The sequence below is a fragment of the Pan troglodytes genome, chromosome 2, assembly GCF_028858775.2.
Source record: "Pan troglodytes isolate AG18354 chromosome 2, NHGRI_mPanTro3-v2.0_pri, whole genome shotgun sequence".
Lineage (NCBI taxonomy): Eukaryota > Metazoa > Chordata > Mammalia > Primates > Hominidae > Pan > Pan troglodytes.
Genome location: NC_086015.1, coordinates 50,546,198 through 50,560,429, shown reverse-complemented (window position 1 = coordinate 50,560,429; position 14,232 = coordinate 50,546,198). Strand labels below are relative to the sequence as shown.

The 14,232-nt window shown below is 45.0% G+C and overlaps 1 protein-coding gene across 4 annotated transcripts in view; it reads left to right on the top strand.

Moving 5' to 3' along the window:
* The window catches only part of LRRC2 (leucine rich repeat containing 2), a 51,726-nt gene that overhangs the window by 13,989 nt on the left and 23,505 nt on the right, over positions 1-14,232 (top strand). For all 4 annotated transcript variants that reach the window (XM_003309769.6, XM_054681717.2, XM_054681716.2 and 1 more), the window contains exons 2-4: positions 1,331-1,474; positions 7,680-7,887; positions 13,722-13,878. In XM_003309769.6, coding sequence (XP_003309817.1) covers positions 1,350-1,474; positions 7,680-7,887; positions 13,722-13,878 — 490 coding nt within the window. In that variant the 5' untranslated portion in view covers positions 1,331-1,349. The remainder of the gene's footprint in view (positions 1-1,330; positions 1,475-7,679; positions 7,888-13,721; positions 13,879-14,232) is intronic.

Sequence of the window (14,232 nt, the reverse complement as noted above, 5' to 3'; positions counted from 1 at the left end):
GAAAATAGAGACTAAATCATCTCTAAATTCCCACTGAGATGTAATGGCCAAAATGTACCCAAGTTTGACTTTCCTTGCTCTTCGAAAACCAGGTAAACAGAGATCAATGGTTTGTGAAGGTTCAATCTGCAGGGAAACCTCAGAGGACATGTCTCCAGGCTGTGTGGTCAGTCTTAAGTGGCAGAGTGCTCAGTGGGGCTCAGTGCCATTTTTTTTTTAACTTAATGGTGGCTGGCCTGTGGCCTCAGATGATGAGGGCTGGGGATATTGGGGAGGAGAGGCAGAGACTGGTGGTGGCAGAGACTACCCTGGAGAACAGAAATGAGTTAGGTCAGCCGGACTGAGGAAAGAAGGCAGGAGGAGGATGGAAAAGGCAATCCCAGAGGGGAAGAATTGAGGTGATGGGTTACGGAAGAAAGTCGCTGTTACGTGCCTCATGTCCTATACTTAAAGGAAGGAAAGAACACTCAAATATCTTTAGAATAAATTTCTACCAACAAAAGGGGACTTTTAGAAAAGCAATTATAACACCGCCTATGTGAGCTTTTTTTTTTTTTTTTTTAGATTTAAATACAACTAAGAAGTTATATTCCGTTCTACTTGAGAGAGGAGAGAGGATGTGTGTGCATGCGTGCCTGCGTGTGTGTGTGTGCACGCCCGTGCCCTGTGATTAATTCATCTAACTTATCCTTGATTATGTAACAACCTACTGGGAATATTAGGTACATATACTAGTGAATTCAATACAATGTGGAACCGTGAAGTTTGAGGAATCCCCAGGGGGCTTTGGGAGCCCAGAGTCTATCTGAGGGTTAAGGAGACAAGTGTGACCATCTAGAGAAGGTGACCCTAGGGTGAGTGTTGAACTATGACTTACTTACACAAAGTACTACCAAACCTTAAGAACATTAGGAAACTGTCATCCTCCGAGCCTCGGCAATAGAGTGAGACCCTGTCTCCACAAAAAATTAAAAAATTAGTTGGGTGTGATGGTGTGAGCCTGTAGTCCCAGCTGCTTGGGAGGCTGAAGCAGGAAGATTGCTTGAGCCCAGGAGGTTGAGGCTGCAGTTGGAGCTATGATCGTGCCACTGCATTCCAGCCTGGGCAACAGAGTGAGACTCTGTCTCAATAAAAACAAGACAAACAAAACCCAACCAGCCAAACAAGCTAAAAAAAAAAAAAAAAAAAAGCAAACTGTCATCCTTGAAGTAGTAAGGCATATCATCATTCCTTAAGCCAAGTGATTCATTCATATTTCATTTTAAAGTTTATGTTAAAACTGTTTTCTGTTTGTGTATCAAGCTGACATATCTATACATTTTTTAAATAGGTAATTTCATGCTCCCAAAATGGGACATAAAGTGGTTGTCTTCGACATTTCTGTCATCAGAGCCTTGTGGGAAACTCGTGTCAAGAAGCACAAAGCTTGGCAGAAGAAGGAGGCGGAAAGGCTTGAGAAGAGCGCCTTGGAGAAGTACGTGTTTTCTCAACCTAGTCTTGTAGCTTGTTTGGTGAATAAGGATTTGGACAGGCAACAGTTGCGTTGTGGAGGAGGATGCTTTTCTTCTGGGATTTCTCACTGTTGGTAAAATTTTCCTCATTAAACTTCAGAGCCTTACACTGTTGCTCAGTACAAATACGCAGTTCCTATGATAGCAACACCCATGGTTATAAGGACCTACCCACCACCCTTGTGGTAGGCACGAGGAAGACCGAGATGACACGATAAATCCCCCCACAGTAAATGCTATAGCAGGCTGCCTAGCTAGAGTTCAATGACCTAACTCACTAGGCTGTCTGGTGCTCTGGAGACCATCTGACTGCCATCTGGGGCAGCTTGGGGCTACTCTGTTGTGCACTTCAGCCCTCCCCCATTGAGCTGAATTCTAGGTAAGATTCATTGTGTTGGTGTCATTTTTACTTGGATGAAATGGTGTCATTTGCCTATCATATACGGCCGTGAAATATGAGTAAAAGAAAGTTATGTATATGAACACCAAGTTGAGTGCTTTGGAAAATCTACAAGGTAGAAAGGTTGCAGATGGCTTTGCATATGTCTGCAATTTTTATTCCCTGTGGAGAAACCAGAACTGGAACTCATGGATGATGCATTAGGGGTGCTGTTTATATAAGATTGACACAATGGGATTCTCATTGGCAGACCCATTCTCAAAGAAAGTCCCAACCCTACATCAAGTTGGCCAATGATGGTATATTTGCACACTTTAAATTAAAAACAAGATGTGTAGGGGCTGGGCGCAGTGGCTCACGCCTGTAATCCCAGCACTCTAGGAGACCGAGGCAGGCGGATCACAAGGTCAGGAGATCAAGACCATCCTGGCTAACACGGTGAAACCCGGTCTCTGCTAAAAATGCAAAAAATTAGCCGGGCGTGGTGGCGGGCGCCTGTAGTCCCAGCTACTTGGGAGGCTGAGGCAGGAAGGCAGGAGAGTGGTGTGAACCCGGGAGGCAGAGCTTGCAGTGAGCTGAGATCAAGCCACTGCATTCCAGCCTGGGCGACGGAGCGAGACTCTGTCTCAAAAAAAAAAAAAAAAAAAAAAAAAAGACGTGTAAGGTGTGAATGTATCTACATTCTTGGTTCTCCACCTTCATTAGCTTTTTGGATTGAACAAATACCTATTCTGATCATGCTTGATAATTAAGCTGCTACTGTATTCATCACAGTGGTTTCAGGTGGTTACCACCATCCCTAATTTGCAGATGAGGAAGTTGGGACTTAGGTAAGTTGCTCAAATTCACACAGATGGTGAGCGGAAGATGTGGCCAAGCCCTTGCCTCTGTATAATGCTGTAATCACAGGTAGTTAGAACATCTTTTCTCTTGCCACTAATCTGAGATTGTCCAATATGAAGTAAAGGATTGCTTGAGGAGTTTGAGACTAGCCTGGGCAACATAGAGAGACTCCGTCTTTACAAAAAAACAACAAAAAAGAATTACAACCCTTAAACCAGAAAGCCCACATGGCAACGCATCCAAGAGACCTACACTCACAAATCATACAAGGTCCCAGAGCCCAAAGTAGCTCTCAGCCCTGCTTTGATTTCCTCCGCACACCTAGCATCTGGGGTTACTCTACAGCAGAACAAGCTTGCTGCATGGAGGCCCACGCCCTTGGCAGTGGGGAGGGGAGTTAGGGAAGCACCTGTAGCTGATGCAACTTCCTGAGGTTCTTGGAAGAGGAGCCATTTGCAGACACCTGGGGTCTGCAAACTGTGCTCTCTCATCTGCTTTGGAGTGGGATCTGCCCCTTCAACGCTGTCTTTCTCTGAGGTGTTAAACAGCTTCACGCATCTCATGTACATAGGATTGAGCTTGACTTGGGCTCAGTGTCATTGAGCTTGTGCACTGTCTCATCTTAACCTAAGACAGAAAACTTCTTGGATATTTGTTTGGCTTTTCTAGCCCAAGATAAGGAAAACAGCCACCAAGTTGGCTGGGCAGATAAGGAGGAATGTGAGGTAGGGCTGGGGAGGAATGTGCACGTTTAAGAAAGGAACTTAGTTTCTCAGCCTCCTCAGAAATGGGGGTAGTAAATTTGCCTTCTTTACAGGTGTTTTTGAGCTTCCATAATATAATTCATACTGTGATCATTAGTACTATTTGAGGGTTAACTTTTAGTTTCTCAGGATCTGTTTACTGTTCAAAGGAGTAATTAATATGTTGAAAAATTAATGCCTGCCTGATTATAAAAGGCAACTATTTGGTTAACTTAAATTTACTGAAACAAATAAAACCTCCCAGCTTGTTCTGTTACCTCACTTTAGGGTATCTCATCCTGTAATGCTGTAGTTGTTATGAAGTATATACTGATACTTAAACATTATAAGTAGAGATAAAATATGAAATATCACTCTCTCTGAATGAAACTTGATCATTTGGAGCGGAGGTTCCCAAGCCCTGGGCTGGCCTTTTAGGAACTGGGCCACACAGCAGGAGGTGTGCAGGGGGCAAGCGGGCATTACTGCCTGAGCTCCGCCTCCTGTCAGATCAGCGGCAGCATTAGATTCTCATAGGAGCACAAACCCTTTTGTGAATTGTGCATACGAGGGATCTAGGTTGCCCACTGCTTATGAGAATCTAATGCCTGATGATCTGAGGTGGAACAGTTTTATCCCGAAACCATCCCCCCAACCCCTCATCCATGGAAAAATTGTCTTCCATGAAACTGGTCCCTGGTGCCAAAAAGGTTGAGGACTGCTGATTTACAGGGAGAAATAAAAGAGCTATTGTTAGGCTGTAAGTGAAGAATTTCTTCTCCATTGAGGCTGTTTGCCATCTGGGCTGGGATTGTGGTTTCCTTTCCTAAGGAAAAGGTATTTTATTTACACATTTATTGATTTAATTAGAAGAACTCTAATGGCATTTTTTTGTATGTTTATTGCATATTTGGCATTCAGCTAAAACTGAGTTGAGAGGAAGATTTCACATTCAATTATATGGGTGATAGAGTGAAAAGACAATGAATTTTATTTATTTTAATTACTTTCAAGGAAGAGAATGGAATTAAAAAATAGTTTATATTTCCTTCTTCACTTTCCTTTCATCAGGTTTCAGAGGGAATAAGACATAAAATATTTAAGAAGGAAAATAAGACATAAAGAAAATAAGACAACAAATATTTAAGAAAGAATACAAAATAGATTTGGTATATAATTATTTTTAATGGGGTACATCTAATTTTCTTTCTTCTCCGTTTTATATTGGCTGTACCAAAATATGTGAAATATTTATAACAATTTGTAATATGTGCTATAGGAATGATATATTACATAGGGATGAGCCGGTATCATTTCATTATATTGCTAGGATCTGCCTTCAGGTTCAGTCTAAGAAATGAGGAAAGAAAAGTTAGAGACATTAATCTGAAAAGTGCCCAGTGAATACAAGAACTTGCAGTGGCTGTGCTGTTGGTTTTTAAAATTTTGGAGGTATTGCTTCTAACAGAAGTTCTAGCAGCATGTCTTTGACCTAGAGTCTGCCCCTTGTCCTGACTGCTACAGTAAGATCTAAATCTACAGGTAGATATTTAAAATTCATTTTTATCATATGGTTATAAAACTAAATCACACAGAAAAGCTAATAAGGAAAAGCAACAATTCCAAGCCACTACAACATCTCCCAGAGGAGCCCACTTCTCTTTCAGCACTTTCTTCTGCTTTTAAATTCATATCCCTTCATGTGCTGACACACACACACACACACACACACATACACACACGTTATATATATATATATATTTTTTTCTTTTAATTTTTTTGAGACAAGTCTCTTTCTGTTGCCCAGGCTGGAGTGCAGTGGTGTGATCATAGCTCACTGCACCCTCGACTTCCAGGGCTTAAACAGTTTTCCTAGCTCAGTCTCCTGAGTAGCTGGGACTACAGGCATATGCCACCAGCCCCGCTTTTTTTTTTTCTCGTATTTTTTGTAGAGACAGGGGTCTCACTTTCTTTCCCAGGCTGGTCTCAAACTCTTGGCCTCAAGTGTTCCTCCTGCCCGAGCCACTGCACCTGGCAATATTTTTAAATTTATCGCTTTTGTTATATTACTTATAGACTTCATATGTAGATCCTGAAGCCCTGACTCATTGATTGCTGGGTGCTTTTCCCCAGCCCAGCTCACTGGGACTGAGACCTACAGAGCTGTGCCAGCCAGTGCTGTCAGCAAAATGTTTTTCTTCAAATGTTCCAGCTTCCCTCAGCTGAATGGCAAGCATGAAACTCCAGCAATATCTGAAATGGTTTCTTAAAAGCAAAACATCTGATTAAGAAGGTGACATTTGCATGTAGACCTGGGGAGCCAGCCCTGCAGAAATCTAAGAACAAGGGTTCCAGGCAGGCATAACAGCAAATGCAAATGCCACTGACAGCAAGAGAGGGGCAAGGGAGTTAAGGATGGATGCCAGGAGGTGATTACAATGGGAGCCATGAATATGTTTTCCTTTCAAAGCCAGACCAGTGTGCAAGGTTATGAGTTTTTCTTCATCTCATTTACTGTGTGGGGGCAGGTGTAGAGCAGGGAGATAATGGGATATAAACTAAACTGTGGCAGGCATCTGTAATCCCAGCTACTGGGGAGGCTGAGGCAGGAGAATCGCTTGAACATGGGAGGTGGAGGTTGCAGTGAGCTGAGACTGTGCCATTGCACTCCAGCCTGGGTGACAGAGCAAAACTCTGTCTCAAAAAAAAAAAAAAAAAAAGGAGCAAATTGGTGTTTCTGGGGGTGGGAGAGGGTTGTCCCTCCACTGGATAGAATTTCTGTGTGTTTATGGATAAGAATTATTTGTATGGCTTTCCGTTTTCTACAAGTTAACTTTACTCTCTACAGAGTTATAAAATAGCTTAGTCAAAGTCAAAGGTACATTCCTATAGAATTGGAGAATCCCCTGGAGGCTCCGGCATTCCAGGAAAAGGCTATCCATCTGTGTTTTGCTTCTTTCAAAATCTGAAATTTCTCCTTACACTTGACAGTGCCTGGTGGTCCAGACTGGGACTTCCCGCATGCCCAGTCCTAGAAGCTGGTCTTGTCCCAGGTGCAGTAAACCTTCAGACCCCTCCTAACCACTCCAATGGCAGGCTTGCCTGTGCCCCACAGTGCCACCCTACAGCCTGACTGAGACTCTGAACCACCCTTCCTTCAGATAACAGCAGAGAGTTTCCATACTAGGATTGTTCCTTGACCATGGGGCTTATCTCACACTTATTTAGTGTATATACTGCCTTGGGCCACGTGAAGACCAAGTCTGCACCTGCAGCTTGTTTCTAAAGTAGCCCCCAGAAGACCTGAATCCTGACTGCCACCAGGTTCCCAGTTGGGCTGAGTAGGGTGTAGAATGCTTTTCTGAGTGTGGAATGCATCTAAGCCCCTATCAAAGGTGGGCTACCTTATTTTGAGTCAGACAACATCTGTGTTTGATGGTTTTGAAGGAAAACCACAAAACATCTTGTTTTGCATCACATAGAATATGTTAAAGGCCTCAAACAGAAAACAAATTCCTAAATGAAGAAAGGCCCACCAGGTGCAGAGCCCTGTTCTGACAGCTGTGTGGGCATCTGAAGGGCTGTGAGACACACTAGCTGTCATCATGGAGCTTAGCATCAAGCTGGGGGATAAGCTATGGATGTGGAAAGCTCTAAAAGATAGGTCAGAAAATTAGCAACACGTGGGGTGGTGAGGTTTGGTGGGGATGCTGGGTCCTCAGCCAGCTCCAGTGTCTGAGTGGACCTCAGGTCCATCTACAGGAATAAAATTCCCCAAGGTGGCTGATGGTGACATTCCAAAGTCAGGTGTTTTATACACTGAAGCTCCTCTGTATTTCTATTCAAATACCCTTGAAAGATCAGTGAATCCCTGTGGCCCTGCACTTTTTTAAAACTTAGGTTGGCATGATATAATTTCAAAGGAAATTATAATTAAACGCATAGCCAGAAATTCCATCTAACCCATCTTCTCTACTTTTAAAGTTGAAGTTACTAATAATTCACAAAAGGGTTTAGGGTTTCCCCTGCACCCCCACAGCAGGGAGGAAAGAGGAAGGGAGTGCTTACGTAGGCCTGGGAATGACAAGGAGAGCACCTATGCCCAGGTGGCTGACTCACTTCTCTAGGCAGGTGATGGCCAGTCCCCAGGAGAGTAACTGTGACCCCTGCTGCCTGTTTTAGGATAAAGGAGGAGTGGAACTTTGTGGCCGAATGCAGGAGGAAGGGCATCCCCCAGGCTGTATACTGCAAGAATGGCTTCATAGACACCAGCGTGCGGCTTCTGGACAAGATTGAAAGGAACACTCTCACAAGGCAGAGTTCACTTCCCAAGGACAGAGGCAAACGGAGCAGTGCGTTTGTGTTTGAACTTTCTGGGGAGCACTGGACGGTGAGTCGAGGCAGTTCTCGCCCAATGCAGTGCTGTGGTCGATGACTGCTGCTCGCCTGAGCCCAAGGATGAATGAATGAATGCTTTTGCCTTTAGAGGAGGTTCTTCTGTCCCTTCCTCAGTGAAACGCAGCGCAGTCCTGGAAGCAGTGATGGGACCCACTTGGATACCTCTGTGGCTGAGCAGCTGGGATGCACGCGCCCTCTCCTGGACAGCACAGTCTTTCAGGATGCGTTCCTCTCCTGTTCCCCACCCTAGACCCTTAACATAATTCTTTGTCTTTAAAAAACATTAATTTAAGTGACGGCGCCTTTCATTCAACTAACACCCTGGCAGTGGGCAATTACTTACTTGCCGAAGTGCCGAAGGGCAGCAAAGGAATTTCTGCAGATCCTTTATCTGGTTTTCCTGTCCTGAGATTCTGAGGCCAGGGCAAAGACAATTCCATCTTTCTTTCCTCAGGTCCCATAATAACTTGGGCTATTGCCCATTTCATCGGGACAGGGTTCCCAGGGACCCTCCGTCCATCTCTTTGTATCTTGCCATTTTGTGTCTTTTTTGTTTTGTTTTGTTTTGTTCAAGAGTCTTGCTCTGTCACCCAGGCTGGAGTGCAGTGGCGAGATCTCAGTTTCCCGAGGAGCTGGGACTACAGGTGTGCGCCACCATGCCTGGCTAATTTTTGTATTTTTAGTAGAGACGGGGTTTCACCATGTTGGCCAGGTTGGTCTCGAACTCCTGACCTCAGGTGATCTGCCCGCCTCTGCCTCCCAAAGTGCTGGGATTACAGGCAAGAGCCACCACGCCCGGGCTTTGTATTTTTTCCCTAGAGGCGGGGTTTTGCCAGGTTGCCCAGGCTGGTCTCGAATTCCTGAGCTTGAGCCTATTACCCTGCCATTTTGTGACTAAAAGGACTCGGTGGAGAGACTAAATATTTTGCGTGACCTGGGGCTGTCTTTTATTAGCCATGTGATCCGAGGCGGTTTTTATCATTTGATAAAAACGCATATCACTTTTATGGGTTTTTATCATTCTTATCAGTAAAATGCTGCTAATGCTTGCCCTGACCCTATCTGAGTGCTATTGAGAGGATGAAGTGCATGAATATTCTGTAAAGTATACAGTTCTCCAAAAATGCAAGAGGTTATTACTGTAAACCTCTTTACTGTTCTTTCCCTTGCATCCCCATCATTGAGATCAGTAGGTAACGGGCTGCCTATTCTAGGGCACGAAGGGAGGCATGTCTGGATTGTTAATTAAATACCATTGGCCAGTAAACACGATCCTGGGTGTGGCACTTACCCTGTAAGGGTGTCCAGTTCACCTGGAGAACCTGTCACGAGCCCTCATGTTTCACAATCTACCTTTTGAAAATCATTGTAAAGCGTATTTATTATTGTTATTATTATTATTATTATTAATTGAGATGGAGTCTCGCTCTGTCGCCCAGGCTGGAGTGCAGTGGTGCGATCTCAGCTCGCTGCAAGCTCCGCCTCCCGGGTTCATGCCATTCTCCTGCCTCAGCCTCCCAAGTAGCTGGGACCACAGGCACCCGCCACCATACCCGGCTAAATTTTTGTATTTTTAGTAGAGACGGGGTTTCACCGTGTTAACCAGGATGGTCTCGATCTCCTGACGTCGTGATCCGCCCGCCTCGGCCTCCCAAAGTGCTGGGATTACAGGCGTGAGTCACCGCACCTGGCCTGTAAAGCGTGTTTAATGTGCCCGGTATGGTAAGGGGAATGGGAAGATGGTTAGAATTCAGCAGGCTGGGAGAGACCTCCATTGTGAACCAGGTGGATGGCGTCCTCAAAACTTGCAATCTCTTTGTCCCCATACGCCATCCCCTAAGCCGTACTCTGTTGTGATTGAGTACAGAAGAGTCCAGGAAGACTCTGGGCCCCACATATTCTTTAGAGTGAATTTCAGTTACCGTTTTCCTCCCCCAGAGAGCTTGTGCTTCGGCCTCACCTCTGACTAAGGAGTGAAAGGCTGTGTGTGTTAAGGGATTTTTCAACCTCTTAGAGTGCTCTGTGGCAGTGAGGGATTTGTGGCCTCCAAAGTCACACCTGGCAGCCTGCCTGGCCCCTGCAAGAGGTCAGGAGGGAAGGAATGGGCTGTGGAGCTTCTGGGGCCTTAGGGACTAGGTAGAGAGAGATCTGCTGCGGCCCTTAGGGCTGGCTGAGGCTGTGTGGCCAGCTTGGGCTGAGGGCTGGGGCTCCTGTTTTGAGTCAGAAGCTCTCAGACCCCGGACCCTGCTCTTATAGGGGAGATCCTCAATTTTATTTTCCAACCATGCAATAGAATTTTTCATTTTTACTACCACATGTTTAATTTCCCAGAGCTGTTTGCTGTTTGTTTTTTCAAATGGATGAATTCTGTGAAGTGGCTTTATTTTTCCACTTTTACAGATATCTCTTAATCTTAGCTTTTAAAATTTTGTTCTGTTTTTATTTTGCAGGGTAATGGCTTTTCTTAGCTATCTTGGGATCAATTTTTTTTTTCTTTTCTTCTTTTTTTTTCTTTTGTTTGTTTTTTGAGACAGAGCCCTGCTTAGTCACTCTGTCTGGAGTGCAGTGGCATGAACATGGCTCACTGTAGCCTCTATCTCCTGGACTCAAGTGATCCTTCCACCTTAGCCTTCTCTGTAGCTGGAACCAACAGGTGCATGCCACCACACTCGGCTAATTAAATTTTTTTTTTTAAAGATGGAGTCTCACTTTGTGGTCTGGGCTGGTCTTGAACTCCTAGGCTCAAGTGATTGTCTTGCCTTAGCCTCCCAAAGTGCTGGATAGTTTTTTTGAGGGGGGATGCTTTCTCGTTTCAGAGTTTCCTTTTTCTTTTAGGGTATGTGTCTTTATCTCGCATGTTGGGACTTTTCTTGGAGGTCTGGAGACACTGGGTTGTCCAGAGCACTAACAAGCTGACCAGAAGCTCTGAGTGTGTGTCGGGCACACTTAGCTTTTGAGGAAGTTGCTGTAAAGTCCCCATCTCACTGGTGCCTCCCCTCTCCTATTCATGATTATTCATGAATGTTCATGAATGCACATTCATGATTTGTCTGGAGCTATGGGAACATACAGAGAAGGATCTTCTCAGTTCCTGGGGCAGAGAGAATCTCAGCATTCATCACTCATCATCTAATTGCCACCTCCCGTGCCTCAGCTGTGCTTGAGGTACCCCAGTTCAGGGACTTTGTTGAACCTCTTCCAGTGAATAAGCCTCAGCTTCCTACTGGTGGGGAGCAGAGGTAATTGCTGTGTGGCATGGATGGGGGTCAAGGTTCTGGTCCTCAGACTTTGAACCTGATCTCTTTCTTTGGGCCGTGACTTCAGCTCTCACTTCCAGGGGTACCAGGCTCTTTCTACTGCCGAGTCTCTGGTGGCTTCTGGTGAGAAGCCCAGGTTGTATCTCAGTTGTTTCTGCTGCTAGTCTAAGATTGAGCAGCTCTGGGAAGCCAGGTTACCATCTTCCGGCTGTCTGGTTATCCACATTTTGCAGCTGATGTCTCCTTTCCCTTTCTCTTTGCCCTTCTGCAAGGTTTATGGCACCTAAAAAGTTCCTGTACTGTTGTCTTTAATGGAATTTTGGAGAAGAGCAAAAGTACATGCGTACATTCAATCTGTCATTTTTAGTCGATTCTTTTCATTTCTATTTCATATGATATCCTAATATTTTTCTTTCTTTTTTTTTTTTTTTTTTGAGACGGAGTCTCACTCTGTCGCCCAGGCTGGAGTGCAGTGGCATATTCTCGGCTCACTTCAAGGTCCGCCTCCCGGGTTCACACCATTCTCCTGCCTCAGCCTCCCGAGTAGCTGGGACTGCAGGCGCCCGCCACCACGCCTGGCTAATGTTTTGTATTTTTAGTAGAGACGGAGTTTCACTGTGTTAGCCAGGATGGTCTCGATCTCCTGACCTCGTGATCCGCCCACTTTGGCCTCCCAAAGTGCTGGGATTACAGGCGTGAGCCACCATGCACGGCCTATCCTAACATTTTTCTTGTTGAAAATAGTCATGAACATAATTTTAGAAATTTAATAATCTTTCATGTGTGCCATTATTGAAAGAGTGGAATGAGGTTATTTATGAGAGAGTCAGTACGTTGAAGTGTCAGTGAAGAGATTGTGATTATGAGCCTGTGGTCAGCTCCCTGATGACCCAACTCATTTTGTCTCAGTTCCAGGAGGCAACCCTCTGGTGTGGTGTGGGTTCCATTCAGATCAAGAGGTGTCAGGACAGTTTGCCAGGGCCACGAGAAGGGGGCAGGTGGCAGGTGGTAACTAGGTAGTCGGCTTCAGAAGCAGCGGCACAGGGCCCTATGCTTGGTTTAATGCTCTGTGCTCACCATCTTGAACTTCTTAATTTTTAACAAGGTGCCTGCATTTTCATTTTGCACTAGGCTCTGCAAACTCAGTAGTGGATCCTTACTGTAAGTGATTCACTTAAATGTCTTTGAGGTTTCAGCTTTCCTCTTCCAAAGGGGCTCACTTTGCCTATCAATTTTTTTTTTTTTTTGAGATGGAGTCTCACTCTGTCACCCAGGCTGGAGTGCAGTGGTGCTATTTTGGCTCACTGCAACCTTCGCCTCCTGGGTTCAAGAGATTCTCCTTCCTCAGCCTCCCAAGTAGCTGGGATTACAAGTGCACGCCACCACAGCTAGCCAATTTTTGTATTTTTAGTAGAGATGGGGTTTCACCATGTTGGCCAGGCTGGTCTCGAACTCCTGACCTCAGGTGATTCACCCGCCTTGGCCTCCCAAATTGCTGGGATTACAGGCGTAAGCCACTGTGCCCGGCCCACTTTGCCTATCTTATGGTACTGTTGCATGAGATAATACTAGAGTGAAAGCACTTTTGCAAGTTAACAGCTTAACCCACACACAGGAGGGCAGTGGTTGTAAAGCACATTACAAGTACCAAGTACAAAAAAGAAGGATCACTATGGACTCCATTGCTCCCTCCACCTCCCCTTCAACTGCCATGGAGTTTTCCACACCTCATCCCACCTCCACCCTGTGCTCCAGCCACTTTGCTGATGGTGCGTTGTGGTCAGCTTCTGAGGTCAGGGGACCTGTGTGTCTCGTCTTTGCCCCACCCCTCAGTGCTGAGCACCCCTCACCTGCAATGGGGGCTCGGTAACTCTCGGTGAATTAGATTTCTTCAGCTGGACAAATAGCCTCCTTAAAGTCTTTAAACGCTTCTTGCTTGACACCTTTACAGTTTTATCCCAGAACACTTGAGCTAGGGGAGGCCTTGGACACTGAGTTCATCAATGTCATTTCAGCAGTGGAGACCCAGGGAGGTGGCGTGACTGGAAAATGGCAGGGCCTGGGCCGGAACTCAGGTGTCCCAGCTGACTGTCTTTCTCATGCTTTTTCCCTTTCATAGACTCTTAAGAATATTTGGAAATATGGTGCAGCAAATATTAGAGGTTTATCAAGTATTTCTAAAAGCAACTACAGACAAAGGGAAACGAAGCACAAATTTTGAAATCGAATGTATAGACAGACCTTAGGGGATGTTAAGTTGGTATGTTGCAATAAATAATACATATTGTGGCTCTAAGTGTGAGTCTGGTTTTTTGTGTTCACTAGGATTTAATTTTAATAACATCATGAATTCACGGCAGTTTTGAAATAGGGCTAATATACTGTTGTGAAGTTGACGACAACTGCGGTATCTTTGGTTTCTTTCTGAAATGGCTGGAGTGCTGGTGGTTAAGTTTTATGCTCTCGTGTCTGCTTTCTCACTTCCTGTTTTAAAATAAATGCTTGGTTTTACACGGCTTTGTGCACATGGAGGAGCTAGTTCTGATTGATGTCATTCTTTCTATTTTAGGAGCTCCCAGATTCATTGAAGGAGCAGACACACCTGAGAGAATGGCACATAAGCAATACCTTGATTCAAATCATTCCTACATATATTCAGTTATTTCAAGCGATGAGAATTCTGGATCTGCCAAAAAACCAAATCTCACATCTTCCAGCAGAAATCGGTATGTCAACTTAGCAGGGGTCTTCGGGCCTCTGGGGTGTTAAGCAGGCAGCTGTCAGGCAGGTGACAGACACTGTGCAGACACCGTGTTTCCTCTCCAGCTTCCCCAGGAAGTGGCTGGGCAGGGCTGTTTGGAGGCTCCCCAGAGCTGCTTGTTTGCAGCATCCCTTTGGGTGCTGCATCTCGCCTGTATCACTCAGCACATAGGACACTTGCCAATTGCTCAGAAACCAGAAGTTTCATGAGTGAGCAATATTTTGTTTAGGAACTCTGTGTTTATTTTCTTTTTGTTTTAAACCTATAAACATGCAGTATGCTTATTAGAAATGTAATGTATTGCTCTTATACATTAGTC